Source organism: Pan troglodytes, chromosome 20 (genome assembly GCF_028858775.2).
Source record: "Pan troglodytes isolate AG18354 chromosome 20, NHGRI_mPanTro3-v2.0_pri, whole genome shotgun sequence".
NCBI classification, from domain to species: Eukaryota; Metazoa; Chordata; class Mammalia; order Primates; family Hominidae; genus Pan; species Pan troglodytes.
In genome coordinates, this window is record NC_072418.2 from 45765494 (window position 1) to 45785732 (window position 20239).

Consider the following 20239-nt stretch of genomic DNA (forward strand, 5'->3'; position numbering starts at 1 on the left):
ATCCCAGCACTTTGGGAGGCTGAGGCATGTGGGTCCCCTGAGGTCGGGAGTTCAAGACCAGCCTGACCAACATGGAGAAACCCTGTCTCTACTGAAAATACAAAATTAGCTGGGCGTGGTCATGCATGCCTGTAATCCCAGCTACTCAGGAGGCTGAAGCAGGAGAATCACTTGAACCCAGGAGGTGGAGGTTGCGGTGACCCAAGAATGTGCCATTGCACTCCAGCATGGGCAACAAGAGCGAAACTCCATCTTATAAAATAAAAGTGTGGTTGACATGATATATCTGACACTGTTAACTTACTCTCAGTAGCTACTTCTTGTGAAATCCTAAGTACAGCATTATTCTGGGAAGCAAAGGAGACAGGCATAAGCAAGGACAAATTAAGAGAGGTAAGAGTCTCATCATGATTGATAGTCTTGTTCTGACATCTCGAGAAAACTGTCCACAGTGTAAAGTCATCAACTTGTTGTCGTGGTTTGCAGTTTGAGTGTCTCTAAGTTATGGTGTTGAACATTCGGTGAGGTCTTAGTGGCCCACACCTCAGACATGAGAGTTTTCTCATGAAATTTACATTGAGTTGTCCACCTCCAGCTTATATGGCTTCAGGAACAGAGCCGCTCTTGTTCTTAATTATTTCATTGGAGAAAATTGAATTGGAAGAACTAAAAGAATTCAGGGTCCAGTCCAGTCTACCAGTGGATTATAAATACTCAAAGATAATGAACAGTGGTTCAATCTGGTAACAGGTGTACTACAGTTCTGCTTTTCAACATAGTTTTTCTCTCTATAGGAGTCTCTATTTTTACCAAAGATAATTCCAGTAGGATGAATTTGTTTGCAAAATAGGTTGAGTCTCACCGAACTTGCCCAGACTTTTTACCTAAATGCGGTAAGAGTAGCCATGGACCATAGAGGCTCTTTTTAAACTTCGCTTTGCTAGAAGTTTTTAATAAGAATCTCAGATGAAACTTCCAAAAACCTCTTGAGACTAGGAAGCCAAACCAAGGCCCACTTCAGACTTTGCCTGCATTCCCTATGGGTTTATTCTATGTATATTCTCAAATATAACATCCCAGTCAAAGCCTTGGTAATATAACCAATGTTTTCAAATGTGTCCTGTTATAAAGAGAGCAGATCCTTACTGAACTTGTGCAAATAACTTTATTACCATAAACATATGAATACTCCTGAATAGTTTCCCAATTCTGGGGCACTCAGAGAACAAAAGCAAATGTTTCAATTTTTGTTTACAAAAGTATACTTTACCAATTGCTCAAGGAAAAAAGTTCACAAATCTGGAGAATAAAACATTCAAAGACTCAGCACATTTTCAAATAGAAAATTATGAAAACATTATCCTTTTGATTATTTAGTCCAATAAAATTGAGTTTTTTTCTTCTTTGTCTTGAATTTCATGAAGGTATCAGCCTGTTCATTAAAATTTTGAAAGTTCTTAGTCCAGTGGTATGATCTTGAAGTTATCAGGAGCTTGTATTCAAGAGTCCTTTTCATAGTCTTTTCCATAAATCTCCTTGAAGAAAAAGCAATTTTGAACTGTAGCTGATTGTAAATACTTTGAGGAAGAATCAAAACAACTGTCTGGGAATGACAAAGATTTAAAATGACTATGGTTAAAAATCTAATGAGAATTTATTATGGTAAAGACACAGCTCACATAGAAATCCGGTTACTTCTGTGGCATACGACACTACGATAACATATTTGATTTCCAGAAATTTCATATAATTTTTATAATACTCATTAAAAAAATTTTTTTTTGAGATGGAGTGTCACTCTGTCACCCAGGCTGGAGTGCAGTGGTGCGATCTCAGTTCAGTGCAAGCTCCGCCTCCTGGGTCCATGCCATTCTCCTGCCTCAGGCTCCTGAGTAGTTGGGGCTACAGGTGCCTGCCACCACACCTGGCTAATTTTGTTTTTGCATTTTTAGTAGAGATGGGGTTTCACCGTGTTAGCCAGGATGGTCTTGATCTCCTGACCTCGTGATCTGCCCACCTCGGCCTCCGAAATTGCTGGGATTACAGGCGTGAGACATCACGCCCAGCCTAGAATACTCATATTATTAACATTCCTATAAATATTATTTAGAGAAGGTTTAGCATCACTTATCCCTTATTTGAAAATGCTTTCTATAAATTTAATACATAAAATAAGGTGGCTTTTCCATTCAGCTTCTGTTTCTCAAGAGGATTACTGAGTTCTTGGTGTAGCCCATTCATAAATAGGACCAAAAAAGTATAGTCTTATGTATGTTGAAAAAGGTCCTTAGGTAATTCCAGTACTTCCAGCAGAAAATCATTGATTTAATTTTAAGTTCTAACTATTACAATAAGAGTCCTCCATCCTTGTTACATGTTAGTAGTGTCAGGGAAGACTTAAAAATTACCAACGCCTGGGTCCCTCTCCAGACCTTTAAACTGGAACTAATGGGTGGGGCTTGAGCATCCACTTTTAAAAATGTTTTCCAGTGATTCCAATGTGTAGCTCTATTTCCCATCAGATTTCTCTGATTTCTTGTGGCATTCAATTTTTTCTATTTTGGTATCATGATTATTTTCAGGTCTCATTTCCTGTCTTAGGCTTTATGTCTCCTGGCGTAGGGACCTTGCCTTCTTCATTTCTGTATCTTTTTTAAACACATGAACTGGTCATCAGGAAAAGATCTCAACCACACATAGGTTGTGTCCTGAGTCTCAGGTTCACATGTTAATCCTAAAGTCTTTGTTCTCCACGAGGTCAGATGTTGCTTGTGATGAAGGGTGTGGTTAAGTCTGCAGTGCAGATGGTGGAAGGGATTTCACTGTTTTTAGACATAGCATTGGAACTAAGAATTTTATGTCTATATGGGTGAAGGGGCAGGGATGTGTAGGAAGACAGTTCTAATTAGGATGAAGGAATTATACTGGGAAGTAGAGGTAAAGGAAGTGAGAAGCCTTAGTAAATAGAAGAAATGTGAACTTATCAAATAGGCTAGTGTATACCCCTGGAGATTCTTGATTAAGTGAATTAACTAGATTTTAGAAAGGTAATGAGGCAGTCATATGCAAGGAAGGTTTCAAAGTCTGGAGACAAGAAGTCAAGCAATACTTTCAGAAGTGGTTGAGCTTTATGGGAATTGAGAGAATTACACTATTGAGAGATGTTAAAAATCACGAAGAGGGTTTCATCATGTGAAATTGTGTTTCTCATTTGAATCTGAGAAACAAATGAGCAGAGGCTGGAGATAATTATGTCTAAAAGACAGTGGGGTACAGGGAGCATAAAGGCCAGGGAGAAAGGGAACTGCAGGAATTAGTACTGAGAAGCAGGAGTTTAGTGGAGGAAGGAGCAGATCCAGTCCCAGATACAGGCAAATAAGTCTTTTCCCTCTCCCAAGCATGGCAGTCAGCCCTGCAGGAACCAGGATAAGAGAAAAGGCCATCATACCTGCCAGTCTTCCTGAAATACAGAAATGACATCACGGCTGCTCTATTGGAGTAAAGAAAGGAAGACGTCCTATTCCTGGAGGAGCTGTCATGGAAAGAAAAGAAAAGAAGGAATGAAGATGATGTTATTTTACATGGGGGAGCGTCAGGAACAGGCATGTAGCATGAGGTACTCTATAATTGTTTCTTCAAGGACTACATTATTCCTCTTGGACAATTGATGGGAGATGATTATATTCTTGCAGTTTTTTTTCCCTCTCACCATACTTCTAGGTTGGTGATCAGTCCTCTGTCAATTCTCTACTGCACTCAGATATTTGGAAGGCTTTCAGACATAAGAAAGGCTGATTGCTATTTTCTATGTCATTAGAACTTGCCACCTTTTCATGGTTGCATCTTTTTCTCAGTGTCTCTGTTGTGGCAGTCATGAATGAGACCCTGCCAGGTCTCCATGACAGGCGCCTGATTTACAGAAGGCCCAGATCAGTACATTTCAAATTCACCACCTCCTTTGCACAGAAAGCTTCTTTCCTACAGGCTCCCGGGAAGGGCATGAAAGCAAGCCTAGTTCTCTGAGGCTCTCTTTAACTCTAATGGGTGACTGGTTGGAGGATTCCCCATCAGCCTTGCAAAAACTCTTAGAACTGCATTGGTACCTAAAACTTCTTTCTCTTTCCTTTTCACAGGAATCAGCTCTGCATAGTGGTCTGCGGGTTCTCCCATACTACCTTCATGCCTGCCCCACATTCCCTCACAGGTGTCTTCCCTGATAAATTATCTTGTATGTCTAATCCCATCTTGGATGCATCTCAGTTAGTAAAAACTAACATACCAGGCTTGATTCTTTGCACTTAGCTTTTTTTCTTTCTGTCCCACAAGTAGTCAGTAGCCATGTTCTAGTGTTTTATGTGTTACCTCTTTTTCCATATATATGCAAAAAGGAAGATACTGTTGAGGTGCACTTCCTATGTGCCAGGCCCTGTGCTCAATACTTTCCCTGTATCTCATTTAAGCCACACAATAACCCTGTCAGGTAGACATTATTTCCATTTTGCCGATGAAAAGACAGAAGCTTAGCGTGGTGTAAAATCTTTCCTGGTGTCATATGGCTAGTGACAGGTGGATCTGAGATTTGATTCTAGGACTATTTGACCTCAAGGCTAATGATAATGGTAGTAATATGGTAGCTGACATTGGTTCCTCTGTGTGTGGCATCTTTTTTTCAGTGACTGCATTAAACCTTTAAAAGAATGGTATGAAGAAAATAGTCTCATTGCAGTTTTCAGGTGAGGAATCAGAGGTTCAGAGAAGTTGAGTCTTGTGCAAGAAATTTATAACTGTAAACTCTTATATTAAAAAAGAAGAAAGATCTCAGGTCAACAACCTACTTTAATACTTCAGGATATGAAAGAAGAACAAACTAAACCCAAGCACAGTGAATGAGGGAAATAAGAAGGATTAGAGTGGATATAAATAAAATGGAGAATGGAAAAATAATAGAGGAAATTACTGAAACCAAAAGTTGATTCTTCAAAATGAAATTAACAAAATTGACAACCATTAACTAGATTGACTAAGAAAAAAAGAGAAAAGTTTAAAATTACTAAAATCAGAAATGAAAATGGACTCTGAGCATGGTGGGTCATGTTTTAATCCTAGCACTTTGGGAGGTCACAGCAGAAGGATTTATTGAGACCAGGTGTTTGGGCCACCATAGTTAACCTTGGGAGATGCTGTCTCTACAAAAAATAAAAAACCAATTAGCTGGGCATGGTGACATGCACCTGTAGTCCTAGAATCTTGGGAGGCTGAAGAAGGAGAATTGCTTGAGCCCAGGAGGTTGAGGCTGCAGTGAGCCATAGTCACACCACTGTATTCCATCCTGGGCTGGCCTACAGAGTGACAGCCTGTCTCTCTCTCTTCAAAAAAAAAAAAAAAAAAAAAAAAAAAAAGAAAAATGAAGCGATTACTACCAATTCTAATAAAATAATGATTATGAAAGTAGTATAAATAATTGTATGCCAATAAATTGGATAACCTATATGAAGTAGACAAACTCTTAGAAACACACAAATATATGAATAGAACTATAATCAATAAGATTGAATCAATAAAAGTAATTGATGAAATTCAGTATTTGTTCATAATAAAAACATTCTAAGAATGGAAGGAAACCACCTCAACATAAAGGCAATATGTGAAAAACCCAATGCTAGCATCATACTCAATAGAGAAAGACTGAAAGCTTTCCCTGTATGAGCAGGAACAAGACAAGGATGCCTGCTTTTGACACTTTTATTCAATATAATATTGAAAGGTCTAGTCAGAAAAATTAGGCAAGAATTTTAAAAAAGACATTCAAATTGGAAGGAAGGAGTAAAATTATTTCTGTTTACAGATAACTTGAACTTATATGTAGAAAATCCTAAAGATGGAACAAATCTATTAGAACTAATAAATAAATTCAGTAATGTTGCACAATACAAAATCAACATTCAAACATCAGTTGTATTTCAATACCCTAACCATGAACAATCTGAAGGGAAATTAAGAAAAAAAAATTCAATTTCTATTAACATCAAAAAGAATAAAATATTTAGGAATAAGTTTAACCAAAGAGGTGAAATGATTATACCTGAAATCTACAAAATATTGCTGAAAGAAATGAAAGAAGACATCAATAAATTGAAAGACATTTTGTGTTCATGAATTGGAAGACTCGATTTTGTTAGGAGGACTGTGCTACCCAAAGTGAGCTGCAGATTCAATACAATTCCTATCAGAATCTCAGTGACATTTTTGCAGAAAAAGAAAAATCTGTCCTAAAATTTATATTGCATCTCATGACTCTAAATAGACACACAGCTTTGAAGAGGAAGAATGAAGCTGGTGGACTCACACTTCCTGATTTCAGCATTTACTACAAAGCCCCAGTAATCAATACAGTGTGGTGCTGGCATAAAGGAGGACATAGAAATTAATGAAATATAATAACCTAGAAAGAAATGCTTGCATATATGGCCAAATGATTTTCATCGAGTGTGCCAAGATCGTTCAATGGGGAAGGGACAGTGTTCTCACCAAATGATATTGGAAAAGCTGGATATCCAAGGGCAAGAAGAGTGGAACCTTTACCTAACACCATGTACAAAAATTAACCCACAATACATGAAAGATCTAAATGTAAGAGCAAAAACTATACAACTCTTAGAAGAAAAGGTTCATGATACTGGATTTCCCAATGATTTCTTGGTTGTAACAACAAAAGCATAGGCAACAAAATCGATAAATTGGACTTCACAAAAATCAAAACCTTTTGTATATTGAAGAACATTATCAGGAAAGTAAAAAGGCAACCCATGAAATGATAAAAATATTTTCAAATTATATGTGTGATAAGAAATTAATTTCCAGAATACATGAAAAGCTACAAGTCAACAACAGCAGACATCCAAAAACCCAATTAAAAAATGAACAAAGGATTAAAATGGAGTTTTCTCCAAGGAAGATATACAAATATCGAATAAGCCCCTGCAACGTTCCTCAGCATCATGAATAGTTAGAGATATGCAAATCAAAACCACAATGTTACACCACCTCACACACTTGATGGGAATGGGAAATGTTATAGCCACTGTAAAAAGTGGTGTGGCTGTTTCTCAAAAAATTAAACAATAAATTACCATTTGATCCAGCAATTCCATTTCTGGACATACTCTCCATAGAATTGAAAGAAATTTGAAGAAATATTTGTACTCTGATGTTCAGAGAAGCATTACTCACACTAGCCAAAAAATGGAAACAACTGAAAAGTCCATTGAAAGATAAGTGGGTAGGCAAATAAGGTGTATCTACAATTAAAATGTAATTCAATCTTAACAAGGAATAAAATTCCAATACATCATGCAAAATGAATGAACCTTAAAGATATTATGCTAACTGAAATAAGCCAGACACAAAAGGATAATTATCATATAATTCCATTTATAAAAGACAGTTAGAATAGCCAGTTACATAGAGACAGAATGTAGAATGGTGTGTGCTAAGGGTTATGGGGAGAAGGAGTGAGTTACTGTTTATTGGGTACAGAGGTTTAATATGGTAAGAGGACAAAGTTCTGGAAATGGATAGTGTGATGGTTACACAACACTAAATTGCACACTTAGAAATAGTTAATGGTAAGTCTTATATTAGATATATATAAAGTGTCTGGTAGTCTTACCCTCTCTATAATTACACACTTTTTGGCACTGCCCCTTTCCTGCCATGCAGAGCCCCAGGGGTGAATCTCCTTATTTCTCCAGCTCTGCATCAGTCACTATCCTCCGTGCTGTGTCCCACATGCTGTGCCCACAGCCTCATACAGCCGGTGACTTCGGAGCCAGGACGCAGCTCAGGAGTCTGCCCTGAGGCTCCCTCTCTTCTTATTTCCCTGCAGCCTGGCCCAGGGGAGGCTTGGCTTCAACTGGCAACTCGATTTAGCCAAATTCAGGACAGGCCACCAGGGCTCTTTCTCCACACATGCTGGTCCCACCCCAGGTGGAATCAGGCAGGGCCAGTCACCAGAGGAGCCCGGAGCAGAGCAGGAAGCAGAGTCTGAGCTGCTCCTCCCTCACCCAAGGGGCTTCCTCCTCTCATTTGGGGGAAAAGCGTGAGCTTGTTTCAAAGCCTCAGATGTTCCTTTTAGCTCATGGAAGAGGTACAAGAAAACAAAGACGTGGCAGAAGGGGATGTGTTGGTGACATCGAGAAGCAACTTGATCTTGAGGACTCTCCTTCTCATCCCTCTCTGAAGTCTCTTCTACCACATAGGGCTCAGGGCTGATAAAGCCCCCTCCCTAACTTTCTTAGGACAGACACAAGGTCAGCCATGAGAAAACAAACACAAGAAGAGAGTGTGTAGAGACAAATTGGGAGGGTTCAGGAGGAGAATTTGGGATTTGCTTGTGCCCATGGGACACAGGCTGGGAATACAAATGTTTTCCTAACTCTTCTCTGAAAGCCAGATAGACTCCACCTAAAACCCTATTGCCAAGGATGCTGGGATCCACTTACCAGAGACTTCGACTGTCATGGATTTGGAGCTTTCCTTGCCAGTGGCTGAGTTATGAACAGAGCAAGCATAGAGCCCTCTATGCTTTGTAGTAACTTGGGGGATAGAGAGCTTTTGTCCTGATTGCTGAAACTTCCCATTAATTGTCCAAGAATACTGTGCCGGTGGGTTAGATTCCGCGAAGCAGGACAAGTCGAGGTTTTGTCCTGAACGGTAATAGGTGAATGAAGGGTAAATTCTGGGGAGGTCTGGACCATCTGGAGCAAAGAGAATAAAGCCACAGGTGATGTCATCTGAGGGAAGGGGATGCTCCTGGTCTCTTAAAGGGACACAGTGACCCTCTGAGCCAAGACACACCCTCAAGTCCCAGCCGAACCCCCTTTATGTTCACTGAGCTGAAGCCTGAGGTATTCACCTGTTTCTCCCCCATCACAAGCTATGGGCACCAAGTCTCCCATGACAAGAGCGTCCACTCCCCTTATATTCTTGGTTAAGGCTGTGCCAACCCAGGATTTCCCAGGGCAGGGAGTCATGGCCAGCTCGGATGTCCAGAAGTAAAGGTGTCTGTACTTGGACCGGAGAAAGACTGAGAGGACTGGCTTGTGGTCATTTGGATTTAAGCTGGTGTCCTGGCCCACAGAGGAACAAAAGATACTCACAGAGGACATTCAGGGTGACTGGGTCACTGCGGATGCCACCATATCGGTCCCGTATTTCACATTGATAGGGTCCTGTTTCATTTCTCGTGACACTGGGTAGAATGAGGATCCTGTTTTCAATGGGTCGCTTTACCCTGGGACTGACCGGGAGGCTCTCACCATTTAGCCACCAAATGTAGGTGTAGTTCTCACTCTTAGGTTCACAGGTGAAGGCTAAGACATCCTTATTCTCCCTGGGTTTTGAGTTGTTGATGGTGATGTAGGGCTTGGGCAGCTTCGCTGTGTGGATAACAGAGAGAAGATTGTCCTGTGTGGCACCTTTGATTCCTCCACAGGCATCCTTCAATCAGAGTTGGCATCTCCCACCTGTCATCCCACGTGAGTCCTTGAAAGCCAATAGCTGGTGCATGTGTCACAAGACAGATGCATGATGATCTAAGGGCTGAAAGACTGTGAGGCCGCCTGCTCTGTCTTAGGGAAGCATAGACTTTCTCAAGTGTCAATTGAGCAGCAGTGTTGGGTCATGGACAGACACATCAGTAGGAGTCACAGCCCCTGGTACCCCTCCCAGTCCCTCCCTAATCAGTTGACTGGCTGGCTCACCTTGGGTTCCTTACCTGGAATATGCAACTGCTGGGCCCCTTCCAAATTCCATCCTACTTTGCCCCCCTAGACGTGATTTCTCTGCAGCTTCCATTTCCAAGGACATTCTAGAGATGAGTAATAATGGGACTTCCCTTGTCCTGCAACCCTGAAGATACTGAGCAGCCTGGCCTGGGACTGGATGTTTCAGCAAAAATAACACAGCAGAGACCATAGTGAAGCCTGGAGGTCAGTTCAGTCTACAGGCAGTGGAGGCACAAGGTGGGGCAGTTTTTTGCAGGTGTTTCATGATGACTTACTTGAACCAGTGACCTCTAAAGATAGAGCAGAGTGCAAGGAATGATCTAGAAAGAGTGAAGGGGACAGGCAAGAGCTGGAGGCTTTGGAGCAGAACCATGTTGCCTGTCCTGCGTTCAACTTTCCTCTCCTTCTGCAGAGGGCAGGTGAGGACCATGTGGATCTTTCCAGAAATACATGTGGACATTTGCATATGCAGAACTGATTGGTGGAAAGGGTGGGAATGAACTGCTGGAAATCTGGTCCTCATGGACCATGTGTGTTTGATGGATATGAGACAAATTTGGAGAGAAGTTTTGCAAATATTTTCTTTCATTGGACATTCTACTCTGTGATTCCATGGGTTCAACTACTCTAGGGGACTCATGTAAGTGGATTCCAGAGTGAATATGAGAAGAGACTGCTGGTTTCCAGGAGCTGGGTGTGGGGAGAATCAGAAATTGCTCATGGGTGTGCAGTTTCAGTTATGCAAGGTGGGGAGGATCTAGAAAACTGCTGTAGAGCTTGATGCCTATAGTTCACACAGACTGCATATTTCTTATGCATAAGACTTAGGACAAAAAGTGTTTTGGATTTCTGACATTTTTTGATTCTGAAATATTTGTCATATACTTACTGGTTTAGCATCCCAAATCTGAAAGATTCAAAATCTAAAATGCTCCAGTGAGCATTTCTTTTCAGCATCAGATTAGTAGGCAAAAGTGGGAGGTGATAAGCCAAAGATATTCTTGCCCTTTTTTTTTCTCACCACATTTCTAGCTTGGTGATTAGTTTTTAGTCAATTCCATACTGGCCATGCTGCACTCGTATGTTTTTGAAGGTTTTGGGATGTGAGAAAGCCTGATTGCTATTTTCTATGTCATCAGAACTTTCCACCTTTTCATGGCTGCATCATCTTTTTCTCAGTGTTTGTGTTGTGGCAGTCATTAAAAACAGCCTGTCAGGTCAGATTTAGGACAGAGTTTTCTGATTCTGCAAAAAATTTTACTGCGATTCTGCTAGGGGTTGCATTGAATCTGCAACTCACTTTGGGTAGTATTGTCTTTCTAACAATATTGACTCTTCCAATCCATGAAAATGAAATGTCTTTCCGTATATTGATATCGCATTTAATTTCTTTCAGCAATGTTTTGTAGTTTTCAGGGTATAATCATTTGACCTTTTTGGTTAAACTTATTCCAAAATAGTTTATTCCTTTTGATGTTAATGTGAATTGAAATTCATTTCTTAATTTCCCTTCAGATAGTTCATTGTTAGTGTATAGTCTAAAGAATGATCTAGAAAGAGTGAAAGGGACAGGCAAAAGCTGGTGGTTTTGGAGCAGAAACATATTCCCTTCCCTGGTTTTGATTTTCCCTCTCCTTTTGCAGAGGGCAGGTGGCTCTTCCCTGATAGCTAGATAGACTTCACTGGAAAACATATTGCCAATCCTCCAGGGATCCACTCACCAGGAACTATGATCCTCTTGATTATGAGATTTGTTCCACCAGTGGCTGAGTTACGGATGAAACAGACATAGACCCCTCTATGTTTTGGTGATTTGGGGTATAAAGAACACTTGTGCTGATTGCTGGAACTTCCCATCAATCAGCCAAGAATGCTCTGCTAGTGGGTGAGAGCCTGTGAGGCAGGAGAGCTTGGGGAGTTCCCTTGTATGGTAATAGGTGTATGAGGAAGAAATGGTGGGGGCATCCAGGCCATCTGGAGCAAAGAGAATAAAGTCACAGGTGATATTGTCAGAGGGAAGGGAAAATCCTGGTCTGTGGAAGGGCCACAGTGACCCCGTGAGCCAAGTCGCAACAGTGAAGTCCCAACAAAATCCCTGCTGTGTTCACTGATCTGGAGAGTGAGACATTCACCTGTTTCTCCCATCACAAGCTATGGACCGTGAGTCTCCCATGACAGGAGCAGCCTCTTTTCTCCTATTGTGGATCAAGCCTAGGCCTACTCTGGTTTGCCTGGGGCAGAAAGTCATGGCCAGCTTTGATGTCCAGGGGTAAAGGTCTCTGTACTTTGACCTGAGAGGGACTGAGAGGCCTGGCCTCTGGCCATGTGTATTTGGGATGGCAGCGTGGCCCACAGAGGAACAGAAGATACTCACGGAGGAGATTCAGGGTGAATGGGTCACTGCGGCTGGCACTCACTGGGTTCCGTATTTCACATTCATAGGGTCCTGCAGTATACTTTGTGGCACCAAATATAAAGAGGGTCCTGTTGGTTTTGGACAACTGCAACCTTTGAGTCGTAGGGAGGTTCTGACCATTCAGCCACCACAGGTAGCTTGCGTTCGGAGTCGCAGGATCACAGATTAAGACCACACCCTCCATGATCTCCCTGGGGTTTAATTTGCTGCTGGAGATGGAGGGCTTGGGAGTCTCCACTGTGCAGAAAACAGAGAGAAGATTGCCCTGTGTGGCACCTTTGATTCCTCCAAAGGCATTTTTCAATCAGAGTTGGCATTTCCAACCTCTCAGCCCACCCAAGTCCTTAAAAACCCATGGCAGGTGTGTGTGTGTTGCAAGACAGATGCATGGCAATCTGAGGGCTCAGAGATTGTGAGGCTGCCTGCTTTATGTGGGAGAAGCACAGACTTTCTCAAGTGTGAATTGAGCAGCAGCATTGGGTCATGGAAAGACACAGGACCGGCAGTCACAGCCCCTGGTGCCTCTCTGAGTCCCTCTGTCTCCAACTGCCTGCCTGGCCCACCTTGTGGTCCTCACTTGGAGCATGCAGTGCTGGAATCTTCTTAGCTTCAGTCTTACTTTGCCCCCGAGGCATGTTTTCTCATCAGCTTCCCTTCCCAAGGACATCCTAGAGATGGATGATGGAACTTCCCATTGTCCTTAAACCCTTTGGGTACTGGAAAGCCTGGCCTGGGACTGGGTACTTCAGCATAAATAACACAGGGGAGACCAGAGTCAAGCCTGGAGGTCAGTTCAGTCATCAGGCAGTGGAGCCACAAGGTGGCGCAGTTTTCCCAGGTGTCTCATAGTGACTGACTTGAGCCAGTGACCTCTAAAGATAGAGCAGAGTCCAAGGAATGACCTACAAAGAGTGAAGGGGATAGGCAAGAGCTGATAGCTTTGGACCAAGACCATGTTCCCTGTTCTGGGTCTATGATGCTCCCTTCCCCCTGTAGAGGGCAGGTGAAGACCATGTGGATCTTTCTGGAAATACATGTGGATCTTTGCAAATGCAGAACTGGCTGGTGGAAAGGGCAAACATGAACTGATGATGGAAGTCTGGCCCTCATGGACCATATGTGTTTGGTGGATATTAGACCAATATTTGGGAAGAAGTCTTGCAGATATTTTCTCTCATTAGACATTCTACTCTCTGATTCTGAGTTTGACTACTCTATGTACCTGATATCAGTGGATTCCAGAGTGAATCAGAAAGTAGAATAGTAGTTTGCAGGAGCTGGGATCAGGGGAATAGAGCGTTGTTCCATGGGTGTGCGGTTTCAGTTATGCGGGATGAGGAGGTTCTAGAGATCTCCTGTACAGCTTCATGCCTAAAGTTCATACAGATAAAGTGCTCCTTATGCAGAAAGCTTAAAACAAAGTGTTTTGGATCTCTAATTATTTTTTTATTTTGGAATATTTGCAGTACATGTACTGGTTTAGCATCCCAAATCTGAAAAATTTAAAATCCACAATGCGCCAGTGAGCACTTCTTTTTAGCATCACATCAGTGGTCAGAAATGTTGAGTTTTGAGCATTTCAGATTGTGGATTTCTGGATTTCCGATGCTCAATTTGTAATACTGTAATTTTCCCATAAAAAGTTGTCAGGACTTTAGACCTCATGTTATGTTCTGACTCTAGTAACAAAAAAAAAATTTGGAGGAAACATTGAAATGTTTTCATAAGTGGGAATTTTTACTGATGGTCCAAACATCTAAGATCAATTGCTGGTAGTAGTATTTCTCTTGAGACCAAAATAAGGTTTAGGTGTGCCATGAATTCCAGCAGGATCACATTATGCTCAAAGAAGGATGCCAAAGGTGATTTGAAATTAGCAACTCCTTAAGTAGAGAGAGTCCCGTTAAAAGGACAAAACGGGTCAGTGCGTCAATTACATAAAGGGAGGAATGATGCCAAATTAAAAGAAGTCATGTGTGTTATGTTAGTAAATATAGAAAGAACTCCCTGCTTCTGCTTTCTGTGCCGAGTTAGAAAACATCGGGAGGAGCCGAAAGCAGGTATGTGAAATACTTTCTTCGTTTTCTCTTGAGTTCAAGAAATAACACTAGAGTTTAAGTTTGTGTGAATTAGGAAGAGTCTAAGTGAGATTCCAATGGCTCTTGTGTCTCCCCACAGGAAGAACTCGAAATTATGAAAGCAGCATCATCATGAGGAAACAGTTGTATGTGGCACAGGCAGTAATACCATCAGATAGCACCCACCTGGCCACCTCCAGCTGGTCCCCAAAACCACCAGTATTCCCATTACTTGTAGGTTACGGCCTTTGTAGTTGTCCCACAACAAAGAAATTTAAAAATTGCTATTGTCAAAACAAAATATTAAATATGAAATCGAATATGTTGTTCCACTTTTTTCCCCCACTCTTTTTGAACTTTCTTGTTTCAGTTTTGGAAGTTTCTATTGACACATCCTCAAGCTAGGGATTCTTTCCTCAGCTGTGTGCAGTCTACCAGTAAGCATCAAAAGCATGCTTCATTTCTCTAACAGCATTTTTTATTTTCTGAGACAGAGTCTCACTCAGTCACCCCGGCTGCAGTGCAGTGGCATGATCTCAGCTCACTGCAAGTTCCGCCTCCCGGGTTCATGCCATTCTCCTGCCTCAGCCTCCCAAGTAGCTGGCACTACAGGCCCCTACCACCAAGTCCAGTTAATTTTTTGTATCTTTAGTAGAGACGGGGTTTCACCATGTTAGCCAGGATGGTCTCTATCTCCTGACCTTGTGCCCACCTTGGCCTCCCAAAGTGCTGGGATTATAGGCGTGAGCCACTGTGCCCAGCCATCTCTGAAGGATTTTAACGAGTTGTTGACTTTTGAGTTTGTTCAGCTTTTTACTTAGCGTTAGAACCGAGTGACAAATTTCAAGCTTGTTATATGCCTGACAGGATGCCAGAAGTCTCTAGGAAGTGACTGGAGAATGTGAGCTCCATAGCAGGTTGAGGATGGAGTCACGAGTGAAATGAGCCCATGGGCTTTGGGGACTGCAGGCCTGTCCAGCCTCTGACTCCCTGGTGAGTCAGAGCAAAGATTACAACAGTGACAGGAAACTAGCATGGCTGACTCCATCTGGCATCTAGTCTCAGGCTGGCTGTCCTCACTCATTCCTGGGCATAGGCCAGGCTAACCTTGGGAGGAATTTAGTTTATGGTTTAACTTTGAAACAAGAAAGATAATAGTTCCTCCATAAAACTAACACCCTTACTTTGCCCAGGGGCTGCCTTTCTAAAACTAGTGAAAGACCATGAGATTGAGATTATAGGAGGGAACCGAATTCTGCTACAATGTAGGCACAGTTTCTATAATCCCTGACTGATCAAATGTCATTTGGCCAGAGTTTACAAAATTTGTAACTAATTGCTCCTATAGATAACATCACTATTGTAGAACATGAGATTAGTCTTTTGAGATGTTTCTCATTCTTTTGCATTCTGGCAACTGGCTGACCTCATCCATACCCATGACTAATGGCTCAGCCAGTCATGTGCTCCCTACCTAGAGGTGGATTCAAGCACAAACAGTTCATTTACCTCCGCCTGCATGATTCCATCACCAAACAATCAGCAGTACTCATTTTTTAGTCCTGTGTCCCTGAAATCATCCTTGGAAATGTCTAACACCTGATCCACTGGGGAGGCTGATTTGAGTAATAATAAACCTCTGTCCTCCTGTTTGGCAGACTTGGAGTCATTAAAATCTTTCTTTACTACAAACCACCATTTCAATAATTTTTTTTGTGTGTGTGTGTCTGTGTGTGCAGAAGGCCAGAAGAACTTGTCTGGCAATGATAACAGTGGATGGAGGAACTGCCTATCCCTGTCCCATGGTCTTGTCCACAGGTCAGCCTCACAAAGGGAAAGAGCCCTGGATGGGAATACATTGGAAGCTCATACTCTTAGTGACCTGGGGACATTGGCTGGAGATAAAGCCCGGCAGGAGTGGCAACTCCAGGTGATTTCTACACCTTTCCTATTTCCTGGGAGGTGGGCCAGGCCACAGTGTTAGCAGGAAGGGAACAGAACTGCCAGACTAATTAGAGGGAGTGTCTGGGGAAGGCCTAGGGGTGGGGGAAGAAGCTGTGCAGGACAGGGCTTGCCAGTCAGAATGAAGTGGGAGGAAGATGAGGGACACAGAGAAGCAGAGAGAGGCAGAGACACCATGGCAGTGAGCAGTGAGGGAGACACTGACTTCAGAGACCCCAGGGACCAGGTGCCCCCAGCTCCACAGTCCAGGACCAAGGAGCCCCGAGAACCCTCCGGTGGCCAAAGAGCTTCAGAGTTACATGAGGTGGGGTGCCTTTAGGGGCAAGAGGTAGTGGGGGGATGAAACATGGGTGTCAGCCTCTGAAGGACAAGGGACAGGTGTGGCTAGAACCTCCTAGGATTCTGCATCCAAGATCCAGTCTCTAAAGAGGTTTTGGATCATTCATTTCTTCATTTGATTCCTTCATTTGTTATGTGAGAGCTCCTGAGTGTGTGTCTCTGGCTGGGCCTGTGCTGGTGCAGGGTGTGAGTGGGGAAAGAAAACAAGGTCCTCTCCTTGATCCTCTCATGACAGTGACATGAACACTTAGGAAACACAGGATTTCAGGTTCAGTGATGGGGGTTAAGATCTGAGAGGGAGGCCTGGACATTTTTTTTGCACTGATTCTGACAGTTGAGGCAGGTGATTTAGTTCTGGAGTACAGACTGATCAGCTGACCATTTGCTCTCACTCCTCTGAGGTTTGGATGCCTAAGAAGAGAGGATTTGAGCCAATAAATGAGTATGGGATGCTTGGAACCCAGTAAGCCCTCACTTCTGGTGGAGTAGAGGATGGGCCTGTGGCTACAGACAGACCTCATGTGACCCTGATCTCCCCTTTGTGTTCGTGTGACTCTGGTTCAGTGACTGTGCCTTCCTGTGCCTCGGTTTTCTCTCAATCAAATAAGTTAAACGGCAAATGGACTGTGGCTTTTCATGCTATCTGTGAATAAATGTTAATGTATTCACAGTCACCTGACTTAATGCTTGGCACAGTGGAGGTGTTCACACAAACAGCATTTATTATTAATTTGCTTCCATGAGAAAGCACCTTTACGTCAGATCCCTGTGGACAAGGTGCTACCAGGTACACCTTCTCTGTTTCTGCTTCCGGGGACATTAGACTTTCTATGGACTGTCCTGAGCCTCCCAAGGCAGTTGGCTGATGGCCTACAAAGCTTGTCTTTCTGTCCTCTCCACTCTGAGTGTCAGGTGAAGAAAGCTCTGTCCTTGCCCAGATGAGGCTCTGAGGGCTGAGCCCTGGCTGGTGAACAGCTCCAGGAGACACAGTCTTCAGACAGCTGGAAAACCCTTGGTCCCAGTAAGCCCTGCCCAAGAAGCCACAACCCAGCCCCAGCACAGGCTCCTCAGCTTTATCTGGAGCAAGGATTTAGGGACAAGGGTCTGGGGTTGAGGCTTCTAGGGCTGAGCTTCTCTGAGGGTCTCGGGGGCCCCTCAGGCCAAGCCCTACTCAGTTTTCCAGGGTCTTTCTCAGGGTCAAATTTGTGAAGAGGGCATGAGGTGCTTGTCTGAGACTGATCTCCCCCTGCTGAATCCCCCCATCAGACTGTCCCTCCTCTGCAGCAAGTGTCTGCAGGGTCTGGATGCGGGAAAGGAATTCTGATCTGTTGAACTTTGTCTTCTCTGTGTGTGTCCTGCACTAAATGCCCAAACCCCAGCATGGGACATAATGCAGAGAGGGACACAGGCACAGTCCAGGCCTGAAAATCCTGTGTGTGTGAAGTAGAAGTGACCCCTGTCCCCCAACACCCAGGGATCATGTGGAATCACTTACGGTATAAGGTGAAGGTGAAATTTCCAGTTACTCCTCTAGTCCCATCACCTCGCTGTATGATGTGTAAGGTGTAGGATCCTGCGTCCTCCCGGGTGACATTCTGGATCAGCAGGGATGCATTGGAATATACTGTTTCTCGTCCACTGTATGTAGGCCCATATGTAATTCTTTGACCGTCTACTACATATGATGTAATGTAATGGTAGAGGTCCCTTATTTGCCCTTTGTACCACATGTAACCAGTAAGATTCTGGGGCAAATTGCGGACAAGTAGAAGAACATCCTTCCCCTCGGAAACTTTGGGTGGCTGGGCTTCAATCGTGACTTGGGCAATGGTAGGTGGGTTCCAGAAGTTTAAAAGTGATGCTAGGAGGTGGAGAGAGCAGCAGTCAATATTGAGACCTATGTATTGGGGTGAAAAGATGGGGCCCTGGGTCCTGAGAAGGTCTCTTCAATCCTCAGCCTTGAATACACACCCACACCCACACATACAAACACACAAACACACACACACACAAAAGGGGCATGTGTGTTTATGTGTGTGTATGTGTGTGTGTTCTACTGTCCTACTAGGTCAAGGTCAGCAGCATGACCCCCATTCCTTCAACACTTCTGACCTTGGCATTTTTCTGTTTGGAATCCTCTTCCTCAAGGGTCCCCACGGCCCCCTCCACACTGCCCTCAGGTCCTGCTCATATCAGGGCATCCTTAGACTTCTTTCCTGACACCTCCTTCAGAGACCCTGGGTCTTCCCTTTCTGACCTTTCCCTGCTCTGCTACCTCCAGGGTTCTTCTCAACACCTGACCTCACATTCTAGATCTCTTTGCATGTCTGTCTTCCTCCCCATGACAGCGTGAGCTCCGTGAGGACAGGGACTTTTGTGATCTTGGTTGCACCCCAGTGCCTGGAACAGGCTGCAGACTCCTGTAGATGTGAGAGTTCTCAGGGCCCTCCATGCCCTGGGTGTTTTTTTCCCCCCAATTGTTGAGGTTTCTTGCTGAGGACAGTGTTTCATGTCCTGCTTATATTTTTATTTGAAGTGTCATCTGATATAGTTACTATTATCATTTTTCAAAATGTGGTGGCCGCTGATGATTAATCAGGAAAACAGAACAGTTAAGATTTTCCTACCTCTTACCAATTCCGGTTCAATGTGACTTTCCTATTTCGACCCCTGTCCCTCTCTGGTGTATTTTCCCCTATCCAGGCATCAACAGAGACTTCTTTCCTTTTTTTTCTTTTTTTCTTTTTTTTTTTTTGTGACGGATTCTCGTACTGTCTCCCGGGCTGGCATTCAGTGGCACTATCTCGGCTCACTGCAACTTCTGCCTCCCTGGTTCATGTGATTCTCCTGCCTCAGCCTCCCGAGTAGCTAGGATTACAGGAGCACACCACCATACCTGGTTAAATTTTTGTATTTTTAGTAGAGACAGGGCTTCGCTGTGTTGGCCAGACTGATCGTGAACTCCTGATCTCATGATCCACCCGCCTCAGCCTCCCAAAGTGCTGGCTTCTTTCATTTTTTAGAACCCCATCCTCTCCAGGAGACCCCATCCAGTCACTCTGGTTCCTCCTCTTGTTCTCTCCCAGGAAGTTCTCTCCTCACCTGTGAGCAGGAGCCCCTTCCATTTGATGCGCTGTGTGCAGGGAGGGGCTGAGAGGGGCCCCATGGTCTCTGCTGCTTGTGTGTTCTCCTCTGTGGAGATGATCCTAGGATCCAGAAACTTCCTGAGCATGGCTGTAGGCTGTGCTGTCCTTCCTCCTTCTGCGCTGAGCCTCTTCCTGGGGCAGGAGCACTTCTCAGGCTCATGGGCGGGGTTAGGCCCAGGACACCTCTCTGTCCCCTCCTCTCTACATCCTGCCTCCTTGTCCCTCCTTCTGTTTTTCCTTTTGTCTGTGTTTCAGGTCCCTGGGAATTGTGGAGGCCTCTGCCTTTTTCAGCAGTGATTCTTTCACCAAACCTCAAAACACACTTTGTGCAGACACACAAACACACACAGACACACACACACACACACACCCCCACACACAGAAGAGACACACACAGACCCACAGTCACACACATACCCTGCAGGTTGGGCAAGCATAGTCCTGGGCCTCAGCCTCCAGGTGTCCCCATGGGTCTCGGTTGGGGTGCACATTCATGCCCTTTGCCCTCTTTCA

At 43.6% G+C, this 20239-nt stretch overlaps 1 protein-coding gene across 2 annotated transcripts; it reads right to left on the minus strand.

Annotated features, from left to right (window-relative positions):
• Positions 1–1390: 1390 nt before the first annotated feature.
• On the minus strand, positions 1391–19900 carry LOC100613635 (pregnancy-specific beta-1-glycoprotein 7). Of its 2 annotated transcripts, none has more exons than XM_054673900.2 (7): positions 19683–19900; positions 18076–18441; positions 12160–12438; positions 9159–9437; positions 8502–8756; positions 3449–3532; positions 1391–1535 (listed from the first exon to the last, which is right to left on the minus strand). In XM_054673900.2, exons 1-6 carry the CDS (start codon positions 19810–19812, stop codon positions 3480–3482), a joined length of 1362 nt encoding a protein of 453 aa, XP_054529875.1. In that variant the 5' UTR covers positions 19813–19900; the 3' UTR covers positions 1391–1535; positions 3449–3479. The 2 variants fall into 2 exon arrangements, with proteins under 2 accessions (XP_054529875.1, XP_512707.5); XM_512707.9 differs by having other exon boundaries at positions 1391–1603; positions 19683–19898.
• Positions 19901–20239: the final 339 nt, after the last annotated feature.

What these genes read in the sequence shown, in the direction of transcription:
- LOC100613635 (XM_054673900.2), bottom strand. Translation starts at nt 19,812, where the DNA reads ATGCTCAGGAAGTTTCTGGATCCTAGGATCATCTCCACAGAGGAGAAC. An exon ending in TTTCACCTTCACCTTATACC is followed by an intron (nt 12,439 to 18,075) that starts GTAAGTGATTCC and finishes TTTTCTGCACAG; the next exon opens with TGGAGACTCCCAAGCCCTCC. An exon ending in AGTCACCCTGAATGTCCTCT is followed by an intron (nt 8,757 to 9,158) that starts GTGAGTATCTTT and finishes TCTTTGCTCCAG; the next exon opens with ATGGTCCAGACCTCCCCAGA.